General features: G+C 35.5%; 1 protein-coding gene across 25 annotated transcripts in view; it reads right to left on the bottom strand.

The window, feature by feature from the left end:
* Positions 1–14,712, bottom strand: part of Dlg1 (discs large MAGUK scaffold protein 1) — a 194,116-nt gene that overhangs the window by 31,261 nt on the left and 148,143 nt on the right. For 10 of the 25 annotated variants that reach the window (XM_085685425.2, XM_085685424.2, XM_085685423.2 and 7 more), the window contains 4 exons: positions 12,440–12,554; positions 10,262–10,438; positions 5,470–5,539; positions 581–614 (listed from right to left, as the gene is read on the bottom strand). In XM_085685425.2, coding sequence (XP_085541551.2) covers positions 581–614; positions 5,470–5,539; positions 10,262–10,438; positions 12,440–12,554 — 396 coding nt within the window. Of the gene's footprint in view, positions 1–580; positions 615–1,288; positions 1,389–5,469; positions 5,540–10,261; positions 10,439–12,439; positions 12,555–14,712 lie in introns of those variants that run through there. The other 15 variants (XM_048453979.3, XM_085685421.2, XM_085685418.2 and 12 more) reach the window with 3 other exon arrangements.

Consider the following 14,712-nt stretch of genomic DNA (forward strand, 5'->3'; position numbering starts at 1 on the left):
GAAAGTTAAGAGCAGCAACAAGAACAAGAAGAACAAGAACAACAACAATCAAAGTAAACAACCTGGTTAAGGGAGGAACATTAGCTATAATATATTCTATACCACTTCTTATAAAGGAGGCTACTCAATTTTCCCCTTGAACTTGATGTCTATTTCACATGAAAACAAGGGTTCTGTAACATATTACTGTAGTGATTTAAACTTGCTTTAAAAAGGAAGAACCAAAGCTCCAAAGGTGTACGTGTCAATATCCTATTAAAATGAGCAGGTGGTACTATTTAAAAAAGTGTTAAAATGTCTACAGTCAAAAATTTTCTAGCAAAAATAACTATCAGAAAAATTATAAAACTCAAATGTAACCGAGTTTTTCAAGTGGTATGTTAAAAAGGGAACACAAGAAAACAACAAAAATTATATTCTAGAAATAAAAATCCCAAGCACGTTACAAACATGGACAGTCTAAAAGCCACCTAAAGCACATACCTCCTCATGCCAGAAAGGCACACTACTATGAATCTCAAAATGTTCCTAAGTAAGGAAGGAGGTTAAAAAATAACTTGGGAGTGTTTCGGTCACTTACTCAGGCCTTTTGATCCCATGTCGTCAGGGATCTCCTGTAGAGAGTAGTCCCCAGAGAGCAAGCAATAAAAAGACAATCAAAAAGAATAGTTGTCAGTGATGCATAGAATTGGTGCTACAGTAAGAGACAGTTCCAAGACCATTACAGGTACACACATCTTACGAAGACTGGTTTTAGATTTTTCAAAGTTTAGAATGAGTTACTAAATGTTATCTACAAAAAGAATAAAAACTGGAACTTAGCAGTTAATTAGAATAGAAAGGCAAAATTTTAGGTCATTTGATGTTTTACAAGTAAAATTTACATTATATTTATGATGAAATTAAGATAAGATGGAACGATTGCAGATGATCTAGTATCAGAAACTGGCAGTACTATACCTATAAATCAGAAATCTACATTTTTTTCCTCAGAAATATTTGAGTGTGCGTCAAGTGCTTTTTTACATGAGCCTTTACTTCAAAGAGTTATATTTATTTTATATATAAGCTATAAACAGATAACTTAAAACAATGTTCAATAATTCCTAGGTACCAGAAAAGTTAAGACTGGCATACAAATTAATTTGTGTGTATTAAATTTCTCCTGGTTGAGACAATCAGTAACCTGTTGCAGCTCTTGAAACTGTCTCCATGGTAACAACCAACTGCAGGGCAGCAGGTCCCTCTACATTCTATTTTCAGTTGACCAATGGATCCACATACTTACGGTCAGCATCACTTGTTTCCTGCTCACTCTGGTCCTTGTTCTTGTAGAAGGGAAATTTTCGGGAAAAGAGGTTCTTTTTACGCTTGTCATTGAATGACTGCTGAAGAAGAGAGGGAGGGGCAAAACAAAGGGGGTGTCTACTTCTGTGTGCACAAAGGCCCAGCCTAGCAGCTATGGAAGCTGACTCCTGTGACCACAGTGTGCAGCCAGCCATGAATTTTACACTGATCACATAAAAAATGAATTTCTGATTTTGTATAAGGTCCTATAATTCTAATATTTGGAAGTGGTAATTAATTTTAGAGCACATTCAATTTTATCTCAAAGAATAAATGCTACTTGACAAAAAAGCAAAGAGCCAATTAGATTACTATTATAGTATAAACCAAGCTAATATTTATTACAGTTAATATTTACATAAATATTTTTCAAGGAAAATTCCCATGTAGAATAATAAGTATGTGATACCAAGTTATTTTTAATGTTATATTGCTGCTCAATTATCTTTCATGTATTAAGTAGCAATCCTGATTTTACTTTGTCCTAATGACGCTTTTTCTTTTATGCCTTTATTTGTGGCTCAATAAATTAACACAATAGCCACTATTAACAAAGCAAACCTAAATAATTATGAGGACGTACCTAACAATAAAATTTTCTTTGAAGAGAAAAAGGTAACTTAAGTATGAGCTCCGTGACATACAAAAGGAAAGAACATTTATGCAGTCACTAATCTGAGACTGCGAAGCATGAGGATGATATCTATTAAAGAGGAAGTGCTGGCTGTCCATTCTTCTGTCACAGGCTTTCTAAGTAGAAATGACCTTACCTACCAGTGACATGAAAACAATTATCTGGAGTGGGGAAGATATAAAAAAGTAATTTTGGGGGAAGGGAGGCAGTGCTAGGGATTGAACCCAGGGTCTTCTTATACATGGTAGGCACGTGCTTTACCACTAAGTCATACCACTAGCCCAAAGAGAGAAACCTTGCTTTGATTTTCCAAGTTGTTCTGTGTCAAAGATGCTGCAACATATAGAAGTCCTGTACCATTGGCAATCTACTTCTCAGGGTTTCAGTTACCTGTGGTCAACTTGGTTTGAAAATATTAAGTGGACTATTTTAGAAATGAATAATTTTCAAGCTTTATACTGCATTTTGATATGAATATCATGATGAAATCTGATATTCTATCCTGCTCCAACCTACCCCGGATGTGAATTGTCATTGTGTCTAGTGCATCTATTCTGTATACCTAACTGACTCATAAGTGATTTGGTAGCCATCTTTGTTATCAGATTGACTTCTTGGTATCCATGTGTTTATGTTCAAGTGAACATTTTTCGTAATACACCAAAGTACAAGAGTAGCAATAATGGCAATTTTATTATATTATATTGGCATAGTTATTATCAATCTCATATTGTGCCTAATTTATAAATTATACTTGTTATAGATATATATCTCCAAGAGAAATCCAGGATATATGAGTTTTGGTTCCGTCCATAGCTTCAGGAATCCACTGCAGTCTTGAAATGTATCTTTCACAAGTAACTGGGGCCATTACTGCATATTACTTTGAAGCATATTGACACTGATCTGTACTGCATGTCCTTGTTTATAAGCATGTGGTGCAAGCAATTAAGGAAGTAGCCTTTAGTTCTAATTCTATAACTCAAGTTTTAGTTTGAAAATAATCATTTCAAATTAAGTTAGATAAGCAAATTCATAAGCTAAGCAAATTATCTTAAAATCTGAAAGTTCTAAGGAACTAGAAAAAAGAAAACTCTTAAGAAAAAGCTAAAAATGCTGCCGTGGAGGACTGTGGGAAATCTGATTTGGCAGCTATTTTATAAACCGTCAAGTAGCATTATGCAACTTAAAAAACCCGCTTAAGTCTAAATTTTAGAAAAGAGAAAATTTAAGTTTTAGCAGAGAAAAAAAAGTTATCTTTTGCCTAAGAATCATTGGCTTGAATTTATGTTTTCTGGTAAAACTGATGATTTAAAAAAGGTTATTTACCCTGTTTACTGCATAAACAGTGGTCAGAGTCAGTTTCCTAGCACATAACCAAAGAAACATGAAGTTTAAAATGTTTTGATTTTTGTTATCTTTGCAGTTAGCTAAAATGAGATATCACAAGGACATCATAATTCAGGACAGGAAGAAATATGTGTTAGTTAAGAAATGTATTAATTATACTAACTTAGTATCATTCAGGTGAAGAATTTATTAAAAGTGCAAATTAAAGTAGCACAAGCAAACAAATAAGTGTATGGAAAGTACAAAACTGAAGAGACATGTTACCTTCAGTTTTTCTGTATTTTCAATAAAAATTATCTTTAATTTCTTAATATCATTAATGTCATGTTGTAAGAGTGTAATAAACATAAGAAATAATACAATGCCACAAACTCCCGATACATATATTAAGAACATAGTTATAATTTTTGTATGAAGCATTTAAAAAATAGCTAAATGAGTGTTAAAAATGTTAATGAGGAACTGAAATGTTAAAGGTTTGCAATGAAAAAAAGTTTAGAGATCACCGTGTAAGGAAAGGAAAGGAGGAATAGAAAATACTACAGGAGGAAGTGCAGTTCTGTATCAATGGCAAGCGTATTTTTACCCCACTCAGTACCATGCATACTTCTGGTGCTGTGTTAGAACACAGTGACTGTGTACAAAGTTGGTTACGGTCAACAAACAAGACTAAGATTTAAATGTCGTTAATTAAGTTAACTTTGTATAGAATGAAAGGAAAGTTAAAACATGCAACCTCTTTTTCAATTCATTGATGGTTTACTGTACTGACTTATTTTTAAATACACATATAAAACAAGTACCGAAAACACAGCTATTTAATATCCTAAGTATTTACTTGGGATTTTTATTCCAATAGAAATTTCTAACTTATATATTATTTTAGGTTACAAGTTATAATTGTTCTTTTGTCTGAAAGTTACAAGTTAATTTTACAGAAATTTATCACTTTCAAAAATTGAATTATATAATTTATTCAGATTTAATTTCTTTAAAATATTAAAGTTTTAAGCACTGGGTGCTTAGTGAGATAAGATGTACAGTCATAAGGATGTACAGAGAATAAATGTATTTGCTGATTTAGCTTTTACATTTATCTAAAGTATAATGAAAGCGTATAAAATTTTGCTTCAGATTAAAAAGTCTGAAATCCCAATCATTATGAAAAGCATTTCAGTAAAGCATGTGTAAATGTTCTTCCTTCAGTTTACTTAAGGACATTTTGCTGCAGGGTGGGTAATTAGAAATTGCATACATAGTATAATTGAAATCTGTACTATCTTTCTCATCTATCAACATCTTGTATTTTCAAATTCAAGCACATTTAAAGTAAATGAAAATAAACACCTAAAATATGAAGGAAACGTGATATATTTTTGCCACCTATACAACTTCTTTTGACTTTATTACCTTCAAATATAGCTTCATGTTGATCCTAACATCAAAAAACAAGGATTCTAGTAAGAAATTGATTATGGGATGAAGGGGGATACAGATTAAATACCTCTCTCTATGACTTCAACTTGTAACTTGTAAACTTACACTGTGACTTAAATTAATCCCCCCACCCCCACACACATCCCTTTAATGACAGGGTCTCAATTTGTACAAAGGGATGTCCTGAAATTCATTATGTAGAGCAGGTTGGCCTCAAACTCACAGAAATCGCCTACCTGCCTCTGCCTCCTGACTGCTGGGTTTAAAGGTGTGCGCCACTATGCCCGGTAGGTAATAACATTTAACGGGAGCAGAGTATAGAAGAATCGTTACACCAGCTGTCCTGTAACAGCTGGAGCACAGGCACGTCTGCTGCCTATCTGCTTCTCTCTATGTCTTGGGATTGTAAGTATACATCATCAACTCAACTAAAAGAGTCAATCAAACTGAATGAAAGCTGAATCCACATCACTTAGAAAATTAATATTGTTCAAAAGATACTAAGAGTCTATCAAATGACATAATTTGAAAAGGTCTGTAGAATAGATACTTTATAATAACTACTACTATTCTGACCCGAGGCGAGAGCTGCTCAGTTAATTTTTATAGTAAGTCTTTTCAACAACAGAGCTGAAATAAAAATTATGGAAAGGTCTATTGTCTGAAGGATTTCCAGAAATAAAGAGATTTCACATACTTACCCCTTTATCTCCTCTCGTTTTAGAATTGAACTTGACTGTTTTTAATCGGGCTCGTTCTTTCTTCTCCACTCTGTCAAAACACAGAAGGTTACTGACTTTGTTGCTGGAGATGAATCCTAAGCCTTACACATATCAGATATATTTTCGAGCACTGAGTTTTGATTCCTACATTTTTTTTTTACTTCTGTTTTCAAGTTGGAATTTCACTGTTATTCATGCTTGATGTGAACTCAAAACCTTGTCTTACCTTCTGAGTAGATGGAGTTTATAGGTCTACATTACTATTCTTGGTTAGAATAGTTTTCTCTTTAAAAAGTTTTGTGTGTACATGTTTGTGAGTGTACATGCATATACATATGTATACATGGAAGTCAAAGGTCACTGTTAGAGGTCTTCCTTACATGTTTTCTACCACTGAAAAAGGCATTTAGTTGTATGTATGTATGTACGCATGTATGTATGCACACATGTCTGTATGTGAGAATGAACAAATGTGTGTGTACCCAGGAAAGACAGAAGAATTGGATCCCCTGTGAACTTAAGTCATAAGTGTATAATATGATGTTGGGAACTTCGAGTTCATGCTAGACTGGCTGGCTGGCATAATCCAGAGACTGTCCTCTCTGCTTTCCCCAGTGTTGGAGATCCTGGTGTGTACTGTCCTGCACCTGACATTTTTATGTGGGTGTCAGGATTAAACCCAGGTCCTTACACTTTTGTGACACTTCACAGACCAAGCCATCTCACCACTCCCTAGATGCTATTTAAGTCCAATATGATTAATTGCCTGACACCACTTATAATCTAAAATTCATTAGACTTGCTGATAAACGATACATTGTATTACTATGAAAAACCTCTTATGAAATACCAAACTGCAGTCTGTATACACTCACATGCACTCAGTTCCATAATTACACTGAAAACACTGTGCGACTTCGGTAATTTTTCTACGTCTCCTTACTCTTTTAAAGACTAGTTTATCATAGGACATATATGATGAAAATTGATCTAAAGAGAGAAAGCAAATGCAGCAAAACTAAAAAATTTGGATGACACTGTACTCTTGAAAAATTTTGTACTGTTCTGCAGCTCTGAAATATGAAATACACATGGAAAAAAATTAAGCTTAATTTCAATAATATATAAGTATAAAGATACAATATAGTATACAAGTCAGAGCTGAAAAGTATATTGGAAGGAGAAAGAAGAACAGGCAACCTTTATTGTATCTTTAAGGGTAAAAGGCGTACTTTGTGAACAGATTAAGAGGTGCCAGAAGGGCTCTTAAAAATGTTGAATTTGAACCTTGCTAAATGACTATCTATCTATACTAGGTATGGAGTCTCACTGTAATCTTGAGGTCAGACTGTGTTCCATAGTGAATTCCAGCCAGGATGGGCTAGAGTTCTGTCCCGCAAACAAATAACAACAAAAGGGTCACCTATTCAAATATACAAGTAAACAAACAAAATAAAATCTCATTTAGATAGTGACATCAATATTAATCATGAAAACTTGGTTTCATGTAAATTAAACTTTTTATAAACCTTTAATTTTCAGCTGTTAAGTATAGTAGCATACTGAAGGAAAACCCAGCACAACAGTATATATGGAAACTATCTAGCTGATGTTTTATTGTAAGGACAATAGGACCTTAACCTCACAGATTTAAGTCTTATGTTCTTTAGTACTCCAGAAGAATACTTGGAGTCTTTATGGCACAAATAATTTCTAAACTTAAACCAGTACTTATTGATGGTACCACTAAACTAGAATTTATTAATAAACATTTACCATTCAAAAATGGGCTTTTCTAATCGTTGTTTTGCTCAGTAAATAAATAGTATTTGTAAATGCTATTCCTGAAATAAAATCAAGAACTGTGAGAACTGTAACTCTTCATGGTATTATATTTCTAGATAGAAGACACTTCTACTTAAGAAAACATAACTTTTAAAAATATTCAAGAAAAAAATAAAAGTGTCTACATCTCCCCAAAGCCTGTGGTTGTTAACTGTGTCCAGAGCAGTCAAGGTACTGTGGAGGAATGCCATGCCTTTCTTTGATGTGCAGAAAAGGCGGGGAAATAGACTGTTATTTGACGATCCAAAGTGCTCAACTCCCTTTTAAGATCCTCTCTTGGTGCCATGCTTTTTAACAGAATTTATTCTATCTGGGCTCAAATATGTTATATACAAGATTTTGAGGGTTGGAAAGATAGTTCAACAGTTAAGAGCACTGGCTGCTCACAGGTTTAATTCCTGGCACCCACATGACAGCTCACAACTGTCTGTAACTCCAGTCTCAAGGGATCTGACATCTTCACACAGACATACACGCAGGCAAAACACCAATGTACATAAAATAATAAAATAAAAAATTACTAAATACAGACTTTGAAGAATGTTTCTTTGGCACAAAGCAATGAAAGGTATGGGAGCCATCCATAGACTTTGAGCTAATCAAAGCGGGAGACGCATATCCCCCACCTCACCACTTGGGTTAAGGAGAAATCGAGGCCCAGAGCAAAGCAGCTGGAGGCTGCTTTCCATGCTCTGTTTCTCACTGGAAAGAACGAAAGCTTCTTCATCAAAGTCTGTAAAAACAAAGACCTACTTCAGATTAAAAAAAAAAAAGACAAATTTGCCCTTCTACTACATTTTATGGTAGAAAAGAGTAATATTCTCTAATGCTATTTATGAACTAGGGAATGGGCGGACACCTCAAGGTGAACCTGTTACTTCTTTCTTTCCATCCAAGTCAGCAGGCCTCTCACTGGGAGAGGCACATGCAAAGCCTTTGTGGGACACAAGACTCCAAAGGACAGGACAACTGTTAGGAGCTGCAGCTTTGATATTTAAGATGTGAGGCTGCATTGAATCAAGAAGGCAGAGAAGCTTTTCTGAATTCAAGCACACATATTTTAATCTAGGAAAGAGGAATGCCAAAGGTTGCACTCCTAAAATAAGATTTTTCATCAAATATACGATCATACAACAGATGGATCTGCTAAGCATTTAGCTCTAGCTAACAACAGTTATAACCTCCCCCCACCAATAATCACAAATCTTGGCGTCTTGGCATACTTTACTACTGCTCTCAGACTTAGGGTGCAGTCCAGTGGAAGAATGTGCAGCATGTACAAAGCCCAGAAGTGAGATGGGAGCTCAGACCTTAATACTTCAAATAAAATAAAGTAGTACTACCTGTTTGTGCTATATAAGAAAAACAGACATGATATGGTGCATTTTTCAATTAAAAGAAGTACAAACGCTACTCATCAATAAATTTGATCCTAAATGAATTAATTAGTTATAATAAGCATTAATACCATATTTGCTGACTATCTCGAAATAAGTCTAGTCTAGATAACTGAAATAAAAAGAAAATGAAGTATTTTACAAGGTTTTCTCTCTTCCTTTTTACTTTCTTTTTCCTCTGTGGAAGGCACTAGGGATTGAACCCAGGCCTCATGCATGCTGGGTAATCAAACCTTGGTCCTTTGGAAGAGCAATGACTACTGAACCTTCGCTTCATCCCCCTAAACGACAATTTAGTGACAGAATATTTTGTAGTTATACAGTGGTTACTTTTTTGTTTGTTTGAGACAGAGCCTCACTATGTATCTTGACTGTCCTTGACTGAGCTGCCTCTGCCTCTGAGGAATGGGATTAAGAATGTGTGCTACCCGACTAGGACCCCCACTGGTTATATTTAAGTGTGATAGATTTAAATAATCATGAATCACACCATGAAAAACAAAGCATACATAAAATCACTATTTAGGGAAAGATATTTATTTATTCAGCTTTCTTAACTTACTAGTTTCAATGATCTTGGGGTTCAAAATTTTTCAATTGTGTATAGTACAGTAATGCATACCTGCAATCTGGTACTTGGGAGGCTCAGATAGGAGGACTAAGAATTCAAGGTCAGCCTGTGATACATTGCGAAACCATGTCTCAAAAAGCAAGGCTAGAGAGATGGCTCAGTGTGTAAACTGTTTAATGCACAGCTCAGAGTCTCAGAATCAACACAAAACAGCAAGTGGTAGTGCAAACCCTACAGCACTCCTCCTACAGTAATGAAACATGGAGACTGGAGGATTCCTGGAAGCTCACAGCATCAGCTAGCCTGGTGTAGGCAGTGGTGAACAAGAGATCCTGTTGCAGACAAAGTGGAGACAAGGACTGACGCCAAGGTTGTCCTTGACTGTAACACCTATGCTATGGCACATGAAAGCCCCTCCCACATAAAGCCCATGGTTTGATTTGTTATAGTTTTCCTATTTATAGGTAAAACAATGGCCATAAATCGTACATACCTATCCTCTCACATACTTATTTATTTTTGTATTTTTCAGAAGGGTTTCTCTGTGTAGCCCTGATTGTCCTGGAACTCTTCCTGTAGATAAGGTTGGCCTTGAACCACAGAAATCTGCCTGCCTGGGCCTCCTGAGTGACAGGATTGAAGGTGTGCACCACCACAGCTCGGTTCATAATTACTTTTAAAACATTCTTTGGGTGGTGAAAATACTTAGGCTCTACTTTCTTAGCAAATTTCAAGTACCCAATACAGTCTTGTTACCTACAAGGCCCATCACAGCACACAGTAGCATTCTGAATGTTATTCTTTAACAACTGAAACTATGTTATTTGACTAACATCCTCTCATTACTCTTCTACCCACTCTTAGAACCTCTAGTGTACTTTCCAGACTGATTGGGCTAACTTCACTAAGTACAATGTGCTCCAGCACAGTGAAAGAAATACCAGAATAAACCATTTACCTGCGTTTACTAGGAATTACTCCAACTTCGTCACTCTCACCATCTGGCGTAACCTGCCTGGCTTGCCACCACTCATCGTCAGAAGCATTGATCACATGGAGAATATCTCCAAATTTGAAGTTCAATCCTTGACTGGGAAGGCCACTATCTTTAGTCTTGTCGTAATCAAAAAGGGCTCTAGACTCAGAAGAAAAAAGTTCATAATAATTTGTTATAGTGGTATTAATCAACTTTAAAAACATGGGATTCTAGAAATATATATAATTTGTACAGACAAATTATTAGTATAGTATAGTACTTCTATTGACAAAACATTCAGACTCAATTTTACATTACAGGTAAGACAGTAAGACAAAAAAGAAATCACAGAAATCATTCTGTAATGGGAACAGTCTTAAGTTTTTTTTTTTTTTATTGCTTTCAGTATTTTAGGACAGACTGCAGGCTTGCTTATTTATTTGATATAGAGAACTGGTATACAGCCCAGGTAGGCCCAAAACTCAATATTATTCTTGTGTTAGCCTCCTAAGTGCTGGGATTTCTAGCTTCTTTACCTCACTGTGAGGTAAATTAAATGGACACATGTGACCATTAGCACTGTATCTATTGGGCAGTGACACAGATACTTTAGAACAGGGTGGTTTCAGTGCTAGATCCAACACTTCCTGGGGCTTTGCTGTACCTTGTTTTACTCTGACAGTTTATTTGGTTTCATTTTGCTGTTTCCTTCCTAACACATTGCAGAATTTCTCAGAGGATTATATCAGATTTGGTAAAGTGTGTAAGAGAAATTAAAAAAAAAATCTCTGGGTACACTGGGCTACACTTGCAGTCTCAGCGAGCCGTGAAATTGAGGCAGGAGGATTGTTTAAGTTGAGGAGTTCGGGGAGAGCCTTGGCAACATACTGACACTCCATCTTACCATAAAAAAAAAAATTGAATTCAGTACCCAAAATTTATTTCACTATAATCCAGTAACAAACTAAATTGGATTCTTAAATGGAAAGAAACATATTTATTCTAGAAAAATAAAATGTAAACATTATCTATTGTCTATTTTGATTAGATATTTAGAAGAAAACCCTCCAAACTCCTATCCATAGATTAACATAGGTATACACGTCTATAAAACTATACCAAGAGTGATTATTTTGCCAGCTAACTACTTCTTTCACTTGTTTGCAAAAGTAGAATTAGCAGTTCAAAAATCATTATCAATAAAAATTAAGTACAATTAACTTTATAAGGTGCCAAATTTTTTAAAAGGTACTTTATTAATTTAATCTACACAATGCTAAGTCTTTCAAAATTTTTTAAAAAGAAATTTTTTTTACTACTATTTAACTGATTAACACACAATATGTAAATAAATTAATTCAAGTCCAAATAAGCTCTCTCAAAAGCAGAGGGAAAAGCTGGACTGCAGTGCACTCGTCTGGGATGAATAAGGACATGAGCCTGACTCTCAGCACCAGGAAATGGGGTACTATGTTCCCCAGCATTTCCAGCATATGGCAAAGGGAACCAAGGAGAACTGTGGTACAGACTGAAATCCAAACATGAATTCTTTTGTACTAAGCTGAAAACTGAAAATTAAGGTAAAATCTTACCATGCTACCCAACACCTTTTCTTCTTTTTTTTTCTGGGGGCGGGGAGGGTAATTTTTGGCATAGAGTTAATTGCTCTTTGGAAAGAAGTCAGTTTTGGACACAGTGGAATGCAGTTGTTCTCTACGGTTCCCTTCTACAGCAGATATGTTAATGGCCTAACTAGTTTTAGAGTTTTTATGTAGTCTTTTACAGCATTACTTTTCATTTTGTTATTTTATGTGCAGGAGTATATGTAGACAAATTTAACCCAAACAAACTTATGTAATCAATACTAAAACATCAACCTAAATTTTTTAGCCTGCATTTATTTTGCCTTTCTTTATACCATTATTAATTCAAAGGGTCACATAATCCAAAATTATAATATCCTAACTCTTGAAAGACATGTCTGAAAGTCACTCATGGAAATGTTTTTAACTGATTTGCACTGAATTTTTCTATAATAAATTCAAGTCAGTTGCATATGCACGCGCGCGCGCGCGCGCACACACACACACACACACACACACACACACACACACACACACACACACACACAGTGATGTCACAGTTGTAAGCGAACCTCACCTGACGTAGAGGGACCGCTTCTGGCTAGTGCGGAGAGAACCCGACCCTGAGCTAATGCTACTGCTCATCAGTTGCTCCCGTAAGTCATGGATTTTAGCTTCAAAACGACTGTATTCTGATGGGAAAAAGGAAATAAACTAAGAACAAGTTTCTTAAAGATAAAATGTCTTTAAAACTGACCTAATGACCTAAAAACTCTAAAATTAGTTAAGTCATTAACTTCTTTTTTTTTAAAAATTGTTTTTATTGAACTATATATTTTTCTTCACTCCCCTCCCTTTCACCCTCTCCCATGGTTCCCATGCTCCCAAGAGATCTTGTCTTTTTTCTACTTCCCATGTGGATGAGATTCATGTATGTCTCTCTTAGGGTCCTCTTTGTTGTCTAGGTTCTCTGGGATTATGAACAGTAGGCTGGTCTTTCTTTGCTTTATGTCTAAAAGTCACTTATGAGTGAGAACATATGATATTTGTCTTTCTGGGTCTGGGTTACCTCACTCAATAAGTTTTCTAGATCCATCATTTGCCTTCTGATTTTAAAATGTCATTTTTTCTGCTGTGTAGTACTCCACTGTGTAAATGTACCTCCATTCTTCAATAGAGGGGCATTTAGGTTGTTTCCAGGTTCTGGCTATGACAAACAATGCTGCTATGAACATAGTTGAGCACATGTCCTTGTGGTACAATTGAGCATCGTTTGGATATATACCTGAAAGTGGTATTGCTGGGTCCTGAGGTAGGTTGTTTCCTCATTTTCTGAGAAATCGTCACACTGGCATCCAAAGTGACTGTGCCAGTCTGCATTCCCACCAGCAATGAAGGAGTGTTCCCTTTGCCCCACATCCTCTGTAGCATAAACTGTAAATGTCTTTGATTTTGGTCATTCTTACAGGTATAATATGGAATCTCAGAGTTGTTTTGATTTGCATTTCTCTGACGGCTACGGATGTTGAGCATTTCCTTAAGTATCTTTCAGCCATTTTAGATTCCTCTGTTTAGGTCTGTACCCTATTTTTTTTATTAGATTATTTGTTCTTTTGATGTAGGTCATATGTAAGTATAAAGCATGTCTACAAGTTTAAAACAGTAGTAAGGGTCTAACTCTACCAGAAATTAGAACTTGTTAGTGGAGGTTGTTTTTGTTCAAATCATATTTGATCCACTATAAGAAAACTCCATGAATCAAATAACACTACCAGTTTTCATTGTCTTTTAATTCAGATGTAAAATTTAAAAAGCAGGCCTTGAATATTCCACTTCTCAATTAAAAACAGAAATCTACAATAACTAGTTAGATACGTTGATTGCTGCAATTTTCCATGAGAAAAATTCTCAAATACAGAACTTGTGCAAAGTTAATAATAGAAAAATATACCCGAACCAGATAGAACTAAATTTAATTAATTTATAACTTTTAAATGATCACCAAACTAAGAAAGGTAATCAGAAGTAACATTCATAAAATTAAAAAAATTTAAATTTTTGAAGCTATTTTAAACCATAGCATAATTCATAATTTTATGAATCAGAATAATGTCTTCACAAGTGCATGCCAGAAGACACACTCTTGAAATGAACAGCTCATGTTACACGAGCACTTACAGAGCAGTGTTGGAATCTGCAGAGCAGCAAACAACTGAATTCCCTGGCACTGTGAACCTGGTCAAATCCTCTGCTCAGTCAGAACATTACTGCAGTCTTTTTCTAACCCTGAAAAGTATCCTCTGCTGCGTCCACACAGGCTGAGGCTGGGCAGCTCTGGCAGTAAAGTCACAGATGAGGACCTCCGATGCCCCTGTATAATCTACCTAGATTTCATCAGTCTTGTTACTACATTTGCTGATTTTACTGTTTTTGACCACTGGTGCGGGAGAATTGTCTGTATTCTATCAATCATATTTTAAATAAATGTTGACTGGCCAGGCAGGAAGTATAGGCGGGAAAACCAGACAGGAAGTAGTTAATCTACCTAGATTTCATCTGTCTTGTTACTACATTTGCTGATTTTACTGTTTTTGACCATTGGTGCGCAAGAATTGTCTGTATTCTATCAATCATATTTTAAATAAATGTTGATTGGCCAGGCAGAAGTATAGGTGGGAAAACCAGACAGGAAGCAGAGGTGGAGCAAAGAGAATGGGAGCATTCTGGGAAGCATGAAGCTCCCTCCACAGTTCTGCCCAGACCACCGGAAGAGGCAAGATGTAAGCTACCCCGCTGAGAGGTACAGAGCCATGTGGCTAACACAGATTAAGAATAATGGGTTAATATAAG

The sequence above is a fragment of the Myodes glareolus genome, chromosome 2 (genome assembly GCF_982192425.1).
Source record: "Myodes glareolus chromosome 2, mMyoGla1.1, whole genome shotgun sequence".
Taxonomy (NCBI): Eukaryota; Metazoa; Chordata; class Mammalia; order Rodentia; family Cricetidae; genus Myodes; species Myodes glareolus.